At 43.6% G+C, this 17,482-nt stretch overlaps 1 protein-coding gene across 2 annotated transcripts in view; it reads left to right on the top strand.

The window, feature by feature from the left end:
* Positions 1 to 7,119: 7,119 nt before the first annotated feature.
* The window catches only part of SLCO1C1 (solute carrier organic anion transporter family member 1C1), a 36,237-nt gene continuing 25,874 nt past the window's right edge, over positions 7,120 to 17,482 (top strand). Inside the window, exons 1-4 of one of the 2 annotated variants that reach the window (XM_084809176.1) lie at positions 7,120 to 7,375; positions 8,759 to 8,898; positions 12,680 to 12,831; positions 17,328 to 17,469. In XM_084809176.1, coding sequence (XP_084665302.1) covers positions 12,703 to 12,831; positions 17,328 to 17,469 — 271 coding nt within the window. In that variant the 5' untranslated portion in view covers positions 7,120 to 7,375; positions 8,759 to 8,898; positions 12,680 to 12,702. Of the gene's footprint in view, positions 7,376 to 8,422; positions 8,899 to 12,679; positions 12,832 to 17,327; positions 17,470 to 17,482 lie in introns of those variants that run through there. The other variant, XM_084809177.1, reaches the window with a different exon arrangement.

The raw sequence follows: 17,482 nt of genomic DNA, 5'->3' as shown, positions 1-17,482 counted from the left end.
TATTTATTTATTTATTTATTTATTTAAAGTCTTTTGATGCTGTTCATCAGCCAAAAAAGGCTCCCCAAACAGCTTACAGTCAATCTGTAAATAAGACAGTTCCTCCTCATAGGATTACATTCGAAAAAAGATGTGGCACACAAGGAAAAAAGGATGGAGAGGGAAGAGGGCGGAAAAATGAAATAGACTTTCAGCAGAGCTGGTGAAATGGCCCTGCTGACCCTTGCACAGCCCTGGGGAAGTGGCAGTCCAACTGGAGCTGGCTCTGATGTTCGCCTTTCCCGCTTCTCTCTCCTTTGCTCCAGCTTCTTTCTAGGGATGTATGAAAGTCTTACCTGGCTCCGCGCCATGCAATCCACGGTGTGGGGGGAGGTGCTCCGTCTCTCCCCCCGGAATCCTCCCTGGCCGGCTCTGCTCCGTGGCCAGGCTGCTGCAGCCGCAAATGGCAGCCGTCATAGCGGCTGCCATTTGCGCCCCTGCTCTTTGCCGTGATTGGCTACGTAAGTATTTATGTAGCCTATCATGGCAAAGAGCAGGGGCACAAATGGCAGCCGCTACGTCATTTGCGTGGTTGCCTTTACCGTAATAAGCTACATAAATACTTACGTAGCCTATCACGGCTGACTGCAAGGATGCAAATGGCGGCTGCTATGACGGCTGCCATTTGCGGCTGCAGCAGCCCGGCAACGGCCAGGCAGGAGCCACCTGGAGCCGCCGCCGCATCTGCCACCAGGTAAGCTCCGTCCCGAGGGGATTCCACGAGGTGGCGGGGGGGGGGAGGCCATTCTGCCACGGATTCCAGGGGTCCAGATTCTAAAGAATCCGGCCTCACTGGAGTCCATGGCGGAATTCTCTGACATCCCTTCTTCTTTCCCACTGGGCCCTTGACGACAGTTCACCCTGTGGTGGGAAGGCACTCTCTGCCCAAATCTGCACTAAATGATTCACTACGCCACCCATCCTGCCGTTTTCTGCTGTTACTAGTTTGCCTCAGAGACAGTGCGATACCTGAGACTGCAGAAAGCCCAGTCCTCTCCAATGCTATGCCATTAATCGCACTGAGAATGCCATGCACTGAGATTACTCTTTGGGTTACAAGTCACAGCTATTCAAAGGAGGCTAACTTCAGGCTTAGTTCCCGTCTGCTTTGGAAATGGAGGTAGTCTGTCTCCCAGTGTCTCCTGGCAGATGCAAGGGAAGAATGAATAGATGTAATTGAAATGAAAGCCCTCCCAGCAGTAATGCAATTTAGCTCAGGGTTTTGTGACATTGGTTTGCTGCACTTGCTTTGCTGAAATTACAGATTTTTTTTTAAATTTAGCAATAGGATGGAAGTCTGTTTCTTTCTTACAGTACCATCCTATGTGTGTCTACTCACAGGTAAGCCCCACTGAGTTCAGCAAGGGTGTATGTAGGATTACAGTCTTAATTTGGTAATTCAAATGCTCTTTATTTGACAAAGTATTTAGGTTTTAGAACAGACAACCACAGCCTAGAGGGTAGAGAATCTGGTATCATGGGTCACAGAGTTTAGAATATCTACTTAAAAAATAAATAAATCCTTTTTTATTTTTAAATTGGGCCAGCAACAAATGAGTGCTCCTATTAATGTAACCCCTTTTTATTATTATTTATTACATTTCTATACCACCCAATAGCTGAAGCTCTCTGGACAGTTCACAATACTTAAAACCATACAATATAACAATATCATAAACATAACAGTCAAAACTTTAAAAGTTTCAAATAGAATAAATTAACCAATTAAAACTAAAGTGAAAACCAGAATACAACCTAGCAGTGTTGTCATGATATAAAAACATGAGACTATTTGAAAGCAAACAAACATTGAAAGACTGAAAGGCCTGGGAGAATAAAAAGATCTTCAAGTGCTACTGGAGTTTGCATGATTGGCAGGAAGTTAACAAGCTATGGTGGCTTGTTAACTACACTGCGTGTGCCGGTCACATGCTGGGGGAATTTGCATCATTACCCTCAGCAATGTGGCTTGTCATGTCATGCAAACCCAGCCAGGGTGGCTTGTTGCCATGAGTAACAAGCCACCCAGAACCCGCGGGCTGTTGTAGCGTTCTGGATGGCTTGTTACTCATGGCAACAAGCTACCCTGGCTGGGTTTGCATGACTAGGATTGTCTGTTGCTGGGAAATCTGGTTCTTTTTTGAGTTGACAGAGTTCTGTGGCATGTATGACTTGATTTGTGTTTGTGAGCCGAGCTGTAAGCTCTTCCCTGAACTCCAGGAACTGTTTTGCACATTTTTTTCGCAGGTTCTGCAATTTGCGCAAATCTCTGATCAATTTGCACAAATTTGGCTATAATTTGGACAACAAATTGCCCAGAAAATCTGCAGACTGGCCCAACTTGCTGCAGCCCAAGTTGGGCACCACGGCAGGAACTGGAACAAAGTTCTGGGGGCCAAACTTAGGAAAACGCATTGAACTCTACCCACCAAACAGATTTCTTCAACATCCCTATGCTTGACACAACAAGCTGCACTACTGAAGGTAATTAAGCGAATCCCCCCAGCATGTGATGGCACGTGCAGCATAATTAACAAGGCACCGTCGCTTGTTAACTGTCTGCTGATCATGTGAACCAGGCCAATGTCGGTGCCAGGTGAACCTCTCTGGGGAAGCTCATTCCAAAACTGGAGCACCACCACTGAAAAGGCCCTCTGCTTAGTAGCCATGTAACTTAGTAGTTCATCTCATTTGTTGGGGGAACCCAGAGAAGGGCCTATGAAGATGATCTTAGGGTCCGGGCAGGTATAAAAGGGAGGAGACGATTCGTCATGTAACCTAGCCCCAAGCCATTTAGGGCTTTAAAAGTTAATACCAGCACTTTGAATTGGGCCCAGAAACATCCTGGAAATGGCCTGGAAGACAGTGAAGATTACAAAGATCGTATCAAGCAGTGCCCATTAACAGTCTCGCTGACCTGTCTTGGACCACAAAAGTTTCCAGGCCATTGTAAAAGGCAACCCCACATATAATGCATTGCAGTAATCCAAATGAGGGGTTACCGGAGTATGGATAGCTGTCACAAGGCTACCTCTGTCCAGATAGGGTTGTAGCTGGTATATCAGGCTAAGCTGATAAAAGGTCCTCTGTGCCACCAAGGCCACCTGGGCCTCCAGCGGCAATGCTGGACCCAAGAGCACCACCAAATGCTGAACCTGAGCCTTTCGGGGTAGTGCAACCCTCCCCAGAGCAAGCCAACACCATTCAGTCAACAAACCACCCACTAGGAATAACTCCATCTTTTCCGGACTAATGTAGAGATGTCAGAGAAATCCACTGCAGATTCAAATGAGGCCAGATTCTTTGAAATCTGGCCTCAGGAATCCGCAGCGGATCAGGACCACTTACCTCTGTTCCAGAGGACTGGAGGCAGAACGGCACTCACTGCTTCTTGCCAGCCAGAGCCGTTCGCCTCCTCCCTGTCCCTGCTGATTGCCATGTCTTAAAAAAAAAAAAAAGCGATCAGGAGGATGTGCCCATAGACTTAGATGCAAATAGAGTCATGAATCTTACATATAAGTCTATGTGTCCATAGGCTTATATGCAAGATTCATGACTCTATTTGTGTCTAAGTCTATGGGCACATCCTCCCGATCCCCATTAAAAAATTAAAATTAAAAGCCATGGCAATTGGCAGGCACAGGGAGGAGGTGAACAGCTCTGACTGGCAGGAGAGAAGGTAAGCACCTCCAAGCCAGTCCCCCCCCCCTCTGAATCTGAGCGGAGCAAAACTGCTCTGGAGGATTCTGGGGGCGGGGGAGGAAAGGATCACACCCCCCCCACGGATTCCCCACCGGAACAGATGGTGGGGAATCCGTACACCCGTAGAATAATGTAATGTTCTAGTCTGACCTATTATATTGGGTTATCGACCCTTATTCCCTGTACTACCAAAGGTAGGTGGTACCCTGGCTACCCATCGGAATCAAAACACGGCCACCCAGAAATAAGGTAATGATAGTTTGAGTTCTCCCTAGCTATACTGAAGTATATTGTTTGTAACTGAAAAACAGCCTGTGAGTAGGGATGCTGGAGAGTTCTGCCACGGACTCCAATGAGGCCGGATTCCCAAGAATATGACCTCCGGAATCCGCAGCGGACCGCCCCCCCCCAAGCTGGCGCATCCACCATAGGTTGTGAGACAGCCCTCCAGCTGCCTAAAAGGCGCAATATACTAATGGCAGCCACCATTAGCTTATCATGGGAGAATTACAGACGTCAATTGTGTCATTTCCAGCATTTGCAGCCGTAAAGCACTTCCTTCTATGTAAACTGTGGTGGAAAATGCTGCAATTTACATAGAAGGAAGTTCTTTATGGCTGCAAATGCCCTAAACTATGCAATTTACAGCCATAATGTTCTCACCCCTTTTAGACAGCCAGAGAGCAGCCCTGCGAATTATGGCAGACATGCCCAGGCTCTGTGGAAATCTGTGGGGCCCTAAGTTGCCCAGAGTTTCCCACAGCAAACCTCCCCACCACAGACTGGACATCGAGGGGTTTACCCATCCCTACCTGTGAGCTTCCAGGACCTATGGAATTTTGAGCATGTCATAGACCCTGTGGGGCCCACTAATAATCCCTTTATTATTTATGTATTTATTTTAATTTGATGCCCAGATCTGAAAAGAAAAGTGCTAGATGAGGCAGCCCCAATGCCTATGGGCTTCACTGCCAACATACACTATGTCAATGGCAGGATGCATTCTGGGGAATCAAGATGGTGGCAGCTACAACAACCTTGTCCAGCACTTCTCTCCCCGTGTGTGCCACTGCAGTCCCACCCCCATCCACACTGGTGCCCACCAGTCCCACCACCAATCCTCGCTACCCATCTCTGCCACTGCATACCCCTCCACCTCCGATAAGTTCACTTTGGGGGTGGAACCATGGTAGGGTTGGAGGGGCACAGAGAGGCACTGGTCCTGCCCTTGTTGAGACTTCCTTGTCAGCAGGTGGCAACTAGAGAGCTGTGTATTCCACATATTCCATTTTCAGCTGTGGTGCTTCCCTGGGAGGCCAACCTGACACCAGCATTGCCTAGCCTTCTAGGCCAGCGGGCAACCTTCCTTCCTTTCATTCTTATTTATTAACTCAGGCTTTTCCCCCCAGTAACTCAGACTATTTTTAATATTGTTGGCTGATGTTTTGTTTGCTGTCTCATCTTTTACAGTATTTGTGCTTTTGTGTGTGTGTGTATGTGTGTGTATATATATATATATACACACACACACACACACACATACGTACATACACACATACACACACACATACAATCACCTTATAAACTGCCCTGGAAACTATTCTCATGAAGGCCAGTATAAAGAAGTTTTATATAAAATAATGTATCTTGCTATATCCTTCAAAAAAGCCTCATGGCAACTAACAAAACACAATCAGGAGCTTTAAAATCCAATCAAGGCAATCAATAAACATCAATTAAGTGTGAGTGAGTGAGTGTTTTAAGAACACCAGCATTCATTTATATTGATTAATTGATTGATTTGATTTGTATACGGCTTAGTGGTTAAGACGCTGAACTGCAGACCGGAAGGTCGGCAGGACAGCAGTTCGAGACCCGAGTGCCGCATGACGGAGTGAGCTCCTGTCTTCAGTCCCAGCTCCTGCCAACCTAGCAGTTCGAAAGCAAGAAATTGCAAGTAGATAAATAGGTACCGCCTCGGCGGGAAAGGTAACAGCGTTCCGCGCACCTCGGTGTTCGGTCATGCCGGCCACATGACCGCGGAAGCGTCTTCGGACAGCACTGGCTCTTCGGCTTAGAAACGGGGATGAGCACCGCACCATAGAGTTGGACACGACTGGTTGGGGACACCTTTACCTTTTTACCAACTAGACTTGGGGCAATTTACTATTGATTAGATAGCAATTGTAAGTCCATAATAATGTCCTGCTGATTAATTTGATTGGCTGATCCAAAGTTTTAGAATGATGAGAGAGTGTGGAAGGTTTTTCTCAGAATTTTAGAAACCTCTATCAGGTCCCCACTTAATCATCTTCTCTTGAAAACAAACTTTCTTACATTTTCTCTTTAGGGGAAATAAATATCCTAATTTGAATGGCTTCACGATTTCTGAAGATGCTTCCAGACAGCAACAAAATAAGCAAACTAGGTATGTGTGGGTGTTTGCTGATGCTATACTAGCACTTAGCCTTATTCAAAGCTAATTCCACAATAATACAGATGGATGAATCTGTCAATTTCAGTTGCTCTTGGATTTCCACATTTGAAATCTTAAATTCAGTTCATCTGGAATGTTGAGAATTTTTTTAAAACTACATTTACATGAAAATTCCTTCATGGTTATGTGCACATTTCTCCTCATACATGCATTTTTGTACTCAGTTTTGCCTAATATAATTGCAAGCAGTTTTCGTAATATCATGCATTTTAACATTGGGCAGTATCCAACAGTGACTGGCTCGTTTCTGGAATGTGGCGGGTCAGCAGAGCTTGCATGCAGGAGCTCCACTGAGCTACCCCCTTCCAGAAATGATCATTTCTGCTCACTTGCGGGCTTTCCCCCAGAAGCGTTAAATTGCCATTGCACAAGTGGTAGGGGCCACTTGCTCAGTGGAATTGGCGGGGCTGGCCACATGTAGAACAAAAATGAACATGGCTTCTGTGCATGGATAGACAGGATTGGGTATTGCCTTTTATTTTCACTAAAAATGTGTTATCTCTCCCCAAATATATGAATTTTTGTACATTTTTTTTAAAAAAATGAGAGAACTTGGTTGCAAAATTTGGAGAAATGCGAATTTAGAAGGATAACTCCTTATTTATTTATTTATTTATTGCATTTATATCCTGCCTTTTTTCCTCTTGCAAGGAACCCAAGGCAGCTTACATGATCCTCTTCCTCTCTGTTTTATCCTCACAACAACAGCCCTGTGAGGTAGGTTGGGCTGAGAGTCTGTGACTGGCCCAAAGTCCCCCAGTGAGCTTCCATGGCCGAGTGGGGACTAGAACCCAGATCTCCTGGCTCCCAGTTCATGTTAAATTTCAATCAAACCAATTTCTCTCCCATCCCAGTGTGAGGAACACTGTGCTGGCATTACTGGTGTGTAGACTGGATTTTCCCGGGGGGGGGGTGCGTGTGCATGCATGTGTAGAAGGATCACACCCAACAAAAGCTTCCATCAACCATGCTGCTGCTTAAGTGAGTAACGGTGGAATGGATCATGCAAAGAGGCATCGTAACACACTCTTACCGGTGCCAAATAGAGCAAGGTAAGAATGCACCATCATCTATCCATAGTTCCAAACCAGGTGATACAACGCTACCATGTCCAAACTTGAAAGGACTGCACTACAGGTAGGAATTAGAAGAATTTTGTTTTTGTTTGCAAATCATGCAAAAATGTCCCGTTCCCAATCCTAAATATGAACATGAGCAGGAGTGCTTTTTTTCAAGAAATGTTTGTAAATTCCCAAATTTGTGATTGTGTTTGAAAAAAGCATATTTTTAAAATGCATTTTTTTTAAACAAACAAACAAACAAACAATGCAATCTGAAATGTGCATTTTCCTAAAAATATGCAGTTTCACGCTTTGGTCAATGGGAGGAAAGTATGTGCTCTTGAAAAATATGCACAGGAATGCACCCTTTTCCTGCTTGAAAATTTTCTTTCTCATCATACTCTTCTCAGTAGAATGAGCTGAAAACAAAAATAAGAGTTAGTCAAAATGAACGTTGAAGTGATTTTAGGAGAATTTAGGCAAGCTCAAAAATTCCTTACTAATGCTGCCATGGAAGCTCCAAAAATGTCTATAACCACACAACAGTTAAACACACACACACACACGGGGAAGAAAGAACAACAACAGGGTTCTGCTTCCAGATGGAGTACTCCTAGTGTTAGCAATCAAAAGCCATTGTGCAGCTATTCTGTCCTTACCTCCTGGACAGATTTTTTTTAGCGGAAAGGAAAAAGATGAAAGAAGTGGTGGGAAAACACAGGAGGGTTACAAATTGAAGGCAACAACATCCAGACCCCCTGTGAAATTCCATGAATGAGGCAGGAGGATTGCACAATAAAGGCCTTGTCTGGAAGCACCTCTAGAAAAACATCATTTGAGTGAGTGAATGGTGTCAGTGCTGGAGAAAAATACTAATATGGAAGCACCTACTTTTCCTTTTTTAAAAAGTTGGAAATTGCTTTTGTTGAAAATATTATAAAAGCTTTGTTGAAAATATTATGGACCTAGTAAGGAGTAATAATCTTTTTTTTGAGGGTGGGGGTGTTGGAGAGCTGGCTTTGCAGAAGCATTTCTGAGTAGGCAAAGGAAAGTTTCTCCATTACACCCGCCCTCTCCTTTGGTTGGCAGGTCCCCCCCCCCCCATGATGTCTTTTATTTCCTGGGAACCAGCAATTAAGAAGATCAGGGCTTTAAAAGGGGGAAAGAGAGACAGAAAGAAAGAGAAAAAGCTTTATCACGTGCATTCTGTCAAACGTGCTGCATGTTGTAAAGAAAGATCTCAAGAACATTTAACTGTTTCTGCTGCGAAATATTTCAGCTTCGGTTTTGCTCATGTCTTTTGTGCATCCTGGAATTTGTAGTGGGGGAGGGAAAAGACCAACCTTGAAGGTGGAGGGGTGAGCAGGAACAACAACAAAAAGTTACCAATCATACTGGCAAAACAAAGGACTAGTCTCTCCACCCCTTCTATTTTCTTGTCTCCTCTTTCTACCTCCAGATATAAGATCTACCTCAGACTCGGGTTTCTCTCAGGCTTCTTCCACCTAGAGGCTAGGAGAGAAGAAGAACATTCATATTTGTTTCTGAGGTCACCCACAGGAAAGTAACTACGAAGAACTGAAGGTTGCTACTGCCAAGGTAACATTGGTTCCTCATTTTCTTTTTCTCCCTTCTCTAAAGTTGGCATCCTTATTTGTGGATCTGTCAGAACTCAGTTCTTTCTTCTTCTTCTTCTTTCATTACTTGCAAATAATATTTCAGGCGATGGAAGAATATATATTTTAAAAAATGATTTCCAACTTTTTGTATAATATCAGTGCTTACAAAGAAATGAAGGGTATGTTAGAGGAAAGTTGTGTTCCCTTTGGTGGTTAAGAACGAGGGAGATGGAACAAATAAAGGGTTACCTTCTTTGGACTAACTTATTGGCTGTGGAAAAAGCACCTAGAGGAATGTGAAAGCTCTTGCTTACATTAAAGTGCCATGCACACTGATAGCACCTTGTTGTTGTTGTTACTGCTTTTTTAAAAAGATGGAACTCTTCAGAACAGTGTACTCTGTGAATGTTCAGAAGTGCTCTGCCCTTGAAGAAGCTGCTTCTCATTAGATGGCAAGTGCATTCTGCACCAGCCCATAGGAGCTGGGCACATAGGGCAGTAAACAACGGTGTCATTCCACAAATCCAAATAGTGCTAGCAATCTTTCCATTGCACAAGTGCATGCCCATTATATTTGTGCAAGCAATAGCCCAACTGGTTGTGCAAGCATAATGCACAATCACTTGCACAATGGGTTGCACAAGAGTTCTGTGCAACAGCTTGCACAATGGGTTACACAAGAGTTATGTGCAACTGTTTGCACAAGCAGTTGTGCAAACATAATGCATGGACGCTTGCACAACCATGCTTGTGCAAAAGTAACTTTAGTTGGAGTCTCCTCTTCCACATAGTTTTCAACCTAGTTTCGGCTAGCATGGCATCATTTGCACTAACAGAATGACACAGTTGGATGCTGCCCATAATCCAGCAAAATATAATAACAACTCTCATTTAATGCCATGGGGCATGCATGATTTAATCAAAACTAATTTGCAGGATAGATTCTGCTTGTAGTTCCATGTTAAAAACTTCAAGCAATTATTTTTTAATAAAAAAATAATCTGCCTTGCCTTATGGATTTTATGGTCTTAAAGCTTCATAAGCGCTCATTCACTTCTATGTGCACGTTGCATTCATCGTGGATTTTGTATTCCTGAAATTGTAATAAAGGTTTTCTATTACTGTACATGCACATTTCACTCAAAGTTACACCTGATTTCATGGGAACTGGTGTCATTACTGGAGACATCTATGAATGTATGAATCAGGACTAACATGAAAACAACATCATGCCCATTCCTTCAAAAAGATAGTGACATGAGCCTTAAGGCCAGACATTAAGATCTGTGTCAGTGGAAATGAAGTAATGTATACAGGGCAGGCAGGCATTCTTGTAATTTAAGCAGCTTCACCCAACCCCCCATGCTGCTGGATGTATTTTAATAATAATGTATATGTATTGGGCCTCTGTTTCAGCATCAGACATGTCTTGCCAATAGGGATGGCTGAATGAGCGATAGATAGTTGAGACTGCTAGGATTTTCTAAATGTCGTCTCGCCACTCATGTCACACCCGATTCCTGTTTGCATTAGTAATTGCTGCTCACTCTGCGCAAACAGGAAAACTGCAAATCAAGTGGCAAGCAAATGTGAAATTTGCGCAACTTTCCTCGATAGACTAAAGTGGGGCTTTCAGTCTTCGGTGAGAAAGTTGCGCAAATTAGGAAATTTGAGCAAAATCCAACTGGGAAAATTGCGCAAATCAAATGAAAGCACATGTCTGGCAATTTGCGCATGTTTTCAGGTGACACGTGCTCACGCTTTTGCTAGTGCTTGAGGCTACAACAGGGCATGGTTGCATGTTTTGTGAGCAGAAATGAAATTCTCATACATCCCTACTTGCCATCTATTTCCATCTTTTAAAGGCAATATTGCTTTAGAGTGAAAAATGACATGAACCTGGCGCATCTCTAACAATTCAAAAATGTCATGGATGCAGGTGCTAACACATGAGTGTTAAAATTCATCTGTATCAAACCAACATCTGAGACCATGCTTGGTGAATAGGATTTCAGGGTCACAAACACCAAATCCATGTCTTGGAAAGAGAATTAACCTGAGTCTGATATGCATCTGATCATTCCAAAACCACATTGAATATTGTTTTAAAGCAGTAATTACCACATTATTGTGATGAGATAAATTAATACAATAAATAATGAAAGGATTTTGTAATCCCAAAGAACCCAGCAAAGGAAGCTGCATTAGACCAGGTGGTTGCAGACAGATCTGTGCCCCAAGGAGCTTACAATCTAAAATTCATCACAGGGGGAACAACTGAGAAAGGAGAGGGAAGGGGAGGGAGGAATGTGTAGTTGCTTCAGTTACACATCCTTAGGTGTCATTATTGACTTAGGCTGAGTTGCTGTAGGAAATGGAAACTAGTGGGTTGTGCCAAAGGCTTAATGCAGACTCCCCCAACCTGGTGCTTAATGGGGATTGTGGGTTTTGAGGAGGGAAATGTTGTACGAGAAGTATTCTGGGAAGTAGTTCCAAGAGAAATGGGCCAGGATGTGTGTGTGTGTGTGTGTGTGTGTGTGTGTGTAGGACATGGAGGTCTTTGAAGGTAAGGACAAGGAGATTGTATTGGATCCAGAAGCAGGCAAGAAGGCAAGGCAGTGTAGGGACTGAAGGAAGAGTGTCATCATGTGATCAGAAGTAAGAGAGAGGTGAGTGATTTGGGCAGCAGAATGATGGGTAGATGAGAGGGGGACAAGGTGAGACAGCAGAAGACCAGAGAGAAGAAGACTGTAGTCATCTAGGTGAGTGATGACCAGGGGTATGGACCAGGATTTTTGTTGAGGGGGACAGAAAGGAAGGGCTGTGTTTTTGTCAGACGATTTGTCCATCTAGCCCAGTCTCTCCCATCGCCTGCTACCTTAACATTTTAATTAGAGATGCCAGGGACTGAATCTGGGGCCTTGTGCATGCAAAGCAGGTGCCTCTGAGCTATGGTTTCTATCTACCCCCGAAGAAGCTGTCTATTGTGTCTCTGCATGATTCATGCCTTTGACTCCTTCCTTTGCTGGAGGCAGGTAATTTTGTCCTCCATCTCTGTTTCTGGTGTGATTAGATAATACAAGTCACTCCCAAGACAGAGATGCAGCAAAATTGCCTTTCCTCTGGGGATGATGCCCACAGTCACTCTGAGTAAGTCACTGCTCTGGATCTGTGACTCATGCAGTGGGGGTGTCTCCTCTGAGGCTGGTCATTCTTAATCCTATAAATGCTCATATGTGCCTTTTCAGGTGTAAAGGTGAAGTGGGCACCCTGGAACATGCCCCCAAATCCCCTACCCCACACAGGGGTTCTGTTGCAGATGTGCAGGGGATCTTTGACAAAAGATCTTTTAGCTGTCTTTCAGGGCACGTTGCCCCCACAAGGCAGTGTACAAGAAATTCCATAACAAAATATAATACTATATAAAACCACCAAATTAAATCCTCACTACATCTGCTTAACCTGAGCAGCTACAGGTAATCAAACCACAATAATCAAATGTGGATCAAAATTAGAATGTCTTACAAGCTCTCTTAAAAGCCAACCATGACAGGACTATACATATTTCCTTGGGAGGGAATTCCACTAGTGCAGGACCACCACCAAGAAGGCTCTGTCCCTGGTATCCCATGGTTTAATATCTCTTATGGGCCAAAGAACAGTAGCTCAGAAGAGGATCTCCATGTCCAGGCAGGCTCACATAGATACAAGTCCCTCTTCAGATAACTTGGTCCTGTGCCATTTATTTTGACATCTTCCAGATTGCTTGAAAAGGAACATTAACATGGAGAATTCATCCAAAGAAAACACTCAACTCTTCTTGAAAAACACAGTGTTGTCCATCGACAGGTCTTCTTCAAGATCAGAATCCTCCGTTTCGAAAGAAAAAAGAATGTTATGTGGAGGAATGAAGGTATAGTAAAAGTAGGAAGCGTGAAAGTGGTCCTTCTGAAGAACTGCCCAATGTCATGTTAGATCACATTCTTATTAGCAGAAATTTTTCACACACACCCCTGAAACAAAACAAACCAACAACCCCATCTTCTGTCTCTCTGTTACAATGAATGTCCAATATTTGAATATCATTAACCACTTTGAGTGCCATTTCTTGGTAGAAAGACAGGGTACAAATCAAATCGAATGAATGAATGAATGAATGAGTGGTCAATGATAGCATTCACACATGAATGCTGACAATCCCAGACAAGTTTCCTGAGTGTCCCCAAATAGATATATATTTTACCTGCTTTTCAACCATAGACTGATGTATGCTGACAACTACATTTAGAAGACTGGTCAGCATTTACTGGTGCATTGCTGAGCATTCAGACATTTTGCAAAATTTGTCTGGGACTATATGCATGTGCCTATGACTGTTGGAAGTCACCAAACCTGAGATGTTCACTGCAGGATATTGTCATGTGCTCCTCAACACTCTGAGCAGTGAGGTTTTCTGATGAGAGGGCTATTGGGTTTAGTTTGTATGAGAAAGTCCCAGAGAGTATTTTCAAAGATACAAGTGGAGTGAAACTGGAGGCAAAAGGGCACTTCTACAAGGAGAAGATCTCCCAGAAAGCAACTTGGTGAGTTCCTCCCCCAGGTTGCATTACCAGCTTTAGCTAATTCCAGCTAAACATTTTAAGATATCTCTTTCTCTCTGTCTCTTCTAAACTGTAGATAGATGTAGATAGGATGAAAATGGTCAAACGTAGAACTTTAAAGCAAATCCCCCACCCCCAACAATGGAGTTTTTTGTTTATTTGCGGGCTGGGGTGTGTGTGTAAAATTTACTACTGTTGTTGGATGGGCATACCTTTAGCAGTAGCAGCAGCTTTTAAAAGTCTTTCAAAAACTTTTCTTAGTGTACAATCCTATGCACATTTAGGCCGAAAAAAGTCCTATAACCCCCAGCTTTCCCCAGTCAGGAATGCTGAAAGTTCTATAGCTTTTTTCTATCTAAACATGCATATGATTGCACCTTTAGCTGCCATCACAGGCAGCAGAGACAACAGCAGAACTCCCTTCCCAGCAACTTGGCCACTATTTTCTTTCACCGTGATGCTCCAGATGCGGCATTTTTCTGGGGCATTGTGGGGTGGGATAGGTTGAAGTGTGGGAATGGCATCCTTCCATTAAAATGTTAAAGGCTGCAATCCTATACATGTTTAGACAGAAATAAGCCCCACAACTCCCAGCATTTCCCAGCCAGGAATGCTGTGAGTTATAGGACTTATTTCTGTCTAAACAAACATAGGATTGCACCCCAAGAATACATTTAAAAGCAGCTACCACCACTGCTAAAGGTAGACTGTCCCTAACAGGAACCATACAGCAATTCCCCCCAAAAGTAGAGAAATGAGCCCCACGTCTGTTGCCCAAATGGGCTCCACAAAATTCAAGGAGGAGGTATTTAGGTCTACCCCACTATAAATCTGAACAAACTTGATAAAGAACCTAGACTGGTATTGAAAAAGTGGGGTGGAGATTCTTGAGAGGCCCCCACGTGTGGCTGGTGTTTAGCTTGGTGAGCCACAAGTTATGAGGACTAAGGATGTATGGGGTGTGTAAAATCTGTTCTGTCAGTGTTTTGCAGATTGTCAGGCACCTTTGTTCTGTCACTCACTCACTCACTCACTCACTCATTTATTGTGATAAATGAATGAGTGAGTGAGTGAGTGAGTTATATCCTGCCGTTTTTCCTCTTTAAGGAACCCAAAGCAGCGTACATTCTCCTCCTCCTCCTCCTCTCCAATTTAGCCTCTCAACAGCCCTGTGAGGTAGTTTGGGCTGAGAGTCTGTGTTGGGCCCAAAGTCACCCCGTGAGCTTCTATGGCTGAGTGGGGACTAGAACCCGGATCTCCCGGCTCCCAGTCCAACATTCTAGCCATTACACCATTGACGGAATTTGATTTTTTAAAATTCTGAATTTGCACAAATCCCCCCACCCCACTGCATGAATCCCCCCTCCAAATGTACATTTTCATGCTTTAGCCTATGGGGAAATGGAAATTTTTGGTTGGATTTTTTTATTTTTGCACATTTTTCTAGGATGAAATTTGCACATTTCGGAAAGTTAGAAAAATAGTCTGCGAGTCGAGTCCACAGAATCCACCCAATAAGGGAAAAGCCGGCCCACTGCAGAATCCACAGGTTAGATTCATAAAAATCCAAACTCATTTGATTCCATTGTGGATTTTTCTGACGTCCCTAAGGAGGACCTGATAGCACCCAAGTATCAAAAAAGCACCTTCATCTCAAATGACCTGCATTGTTCTTGGTGCGACAGATTCATCCTGCAAAATCCCCCTGCTGAGCTCGCCCACTGATGTCAATTTATTTTCCCAGCAGCCATTACTCCCCAAATTCCAAGAGTACAGTACACATGACACGGGGAGATCGAATCTTCTCCAAGTCTCCTGGCACACTGGCACTTAACTGCATCCCTTGTTTGGAGAATTAAAAACAAGCTGTGTTCATTAAACTTGCATTATGAGACAAATGCCATCGTTCCCCCCTCTGCCTGCTTCAGTAGTAATCCGATTCCCTCATTGAATAAACCTTCAGTTGCTACTGAGCCATTAAGGAAGCAGCTTATTGCCTCCAAAAATAGACAGACAATCATATTAAAGTTCCAACAATTTCCCCAGGTTTGGAGGTTTCTCTGAGTTGGATATAGAGTTTCTAACCTTGCACCTCCCTTCTGACTCTGCTCCCATATCCAGAAGACTTTACCCCTAGGCCCCATTCAGATATCAGTGCTGGGGAAAATGACAACATTTAAATGCCTAGCCATGACTTAGGGAGCAATCCTATGGGGATAGGCATCCGCCTCCGAACTCGGAGGTGACCGCCTATCCAATGCAGGGTGGGCAGAACACAGAGGGGATCTTCGCCTCCACGCTCCGGCCACCCTGCATTTGCAGCTAGATGGCCAGTTTTGGCTACAGAGCTGCAGCTCTTCAGAGTGGGGAGGGGCCAGCCAGACAATGCATAGGAAGCATGATACCAGCCCTTCCAAGGTCCCCACCCCTGGGAATGCCCCCTTTCCTCCCACTCTGCACTGCTTTTCTGAGCGCAAAGCCCAGGATGATCCACGCTGCCTATGAGGTGGGGGGAGGGGGAGGGGAGGTGGTTTTCTGGGACTTGACCTCAGAACATGGGCTTCAAGGTTGGTTCCCGAAAACTGAATAATCCTATGGCTCTCCAGCTGCTGTCTAGTGTCCATAGGATTGCGCCCTTAGACATCTTTGTGTTTACCAAATTAGTCAGCCTTCATCAGCAAGAGAAAAGACAAGGGAACTTCATTCGGTTCACATTTTAATGCAAACTTACCTAATTTTGCAGTTTTGAGCCAATACGTGAACCGAAACTCAGTTATCCTTTAAAATTCACACTTCTCTGATATTTGCAAGGATCAAAATCAAATTTTAAAAATCCGTTAGAAAAATGTGTATGTTAAGGATCCAATAAAAAATGCATAGAAAAATGCATATGTTAGGGGAAAGGGCACATAAAAATGTGTATATTGGTGAAACTAATGTTCAAAAATGCATTATATTAGGAAAATTGCTTGCAAATAAATATGCATAAGGCAAAACTACATACAAAAATGCATGTTAGGAGAAATGCATGCAAAAATGCCTATGGATTTTCATGTAGGCAAAAAAACCCACCCCATTCTCAAAGTTTGGGATGAACTTAAGATTGGAAAAAGAAGTTCAGGGTGAACCAAACTAAATGAGAAACTCCCAAGAAGACAGAATTGATAGATTTCTCCACTCCTAGCCAAGTAACTGGTATTTATGAGTAAAGGTGCATAGGACTGGCCTTCACAACAAGTTGGCTCTGTTTTAAATGAATTAAGTAAATGTCAAGAATTTACAAGCAGCACAAATCTGCCAATCTGATGCTCTGATAATGCTTGAATAGTGACTTATATTGCCAGTTTCACTTTTTGTTAAACGTGCACGTGATTGCACCCTACAGTTTAAGATAAGCTTTGAAAGAGGGTGGTTGTCAGAAATAAAAGTCTGGAATGGCAAACCATATGTCACACTAAAGATTGACCTTGGCTTCAGTGTTACCCATAACCATCAGAGGAAGCGCCACATTCTTACAGTGCAATTGTAGCCGTGTTTACTCAAAAGTAAGGCCCATTGTGTTCAATGGGATTTATTCCTACGTAAATGTACATTGGACTGCACATACGAAGTTCAATCCTATGCATGTTTCCTCAGAAGTAAATCCCATTGAGTTCAGTGAGAGTTACTTCCTAGTAAGGGTGTCTAGGATTGCAGCCCTACAACACAATCCCATGCATGTCTACTCAGAAGTAAGTTGCATTGAATTCAATGGGGCTTACTCGCAGGTTGTCACAATATTCTTAAGAACCGCCATTTTCCTCTACAGATTTTTCTTGGTGCGTTATCATTTGTTTACTTTGCAAAAGCTCTATCAGGAAGTTATCTGAAAAGTACCATCACTCAAATAGAAAGAAGGTTCGATATCCCTTCTTCTCTCGTTGGCCTAATAGATGGGAGTTTTGAAATTGGTAGGTGATGTTC

The sequence above is a fragment of the Heloderma suspectum genome, chromosome 7, assembly GCF_057233095.1.
Source record: "Heloderma suspectum isolate Gila_16-S chromosome 7, 16-S_ref, whole genome shotgun sequence".
Lineage (NCBI taxonomy): Eukaryota > Metazoa > Chordata > Lepidosauria > Squamata > Helodermatidae > Heloderma > Heloderma suspectum.
The sequence above is the reverse complement of the archived record's forward strand: the minus strand, read 5'-3'. Positions and strand labels throughout refer to the sequence as shown.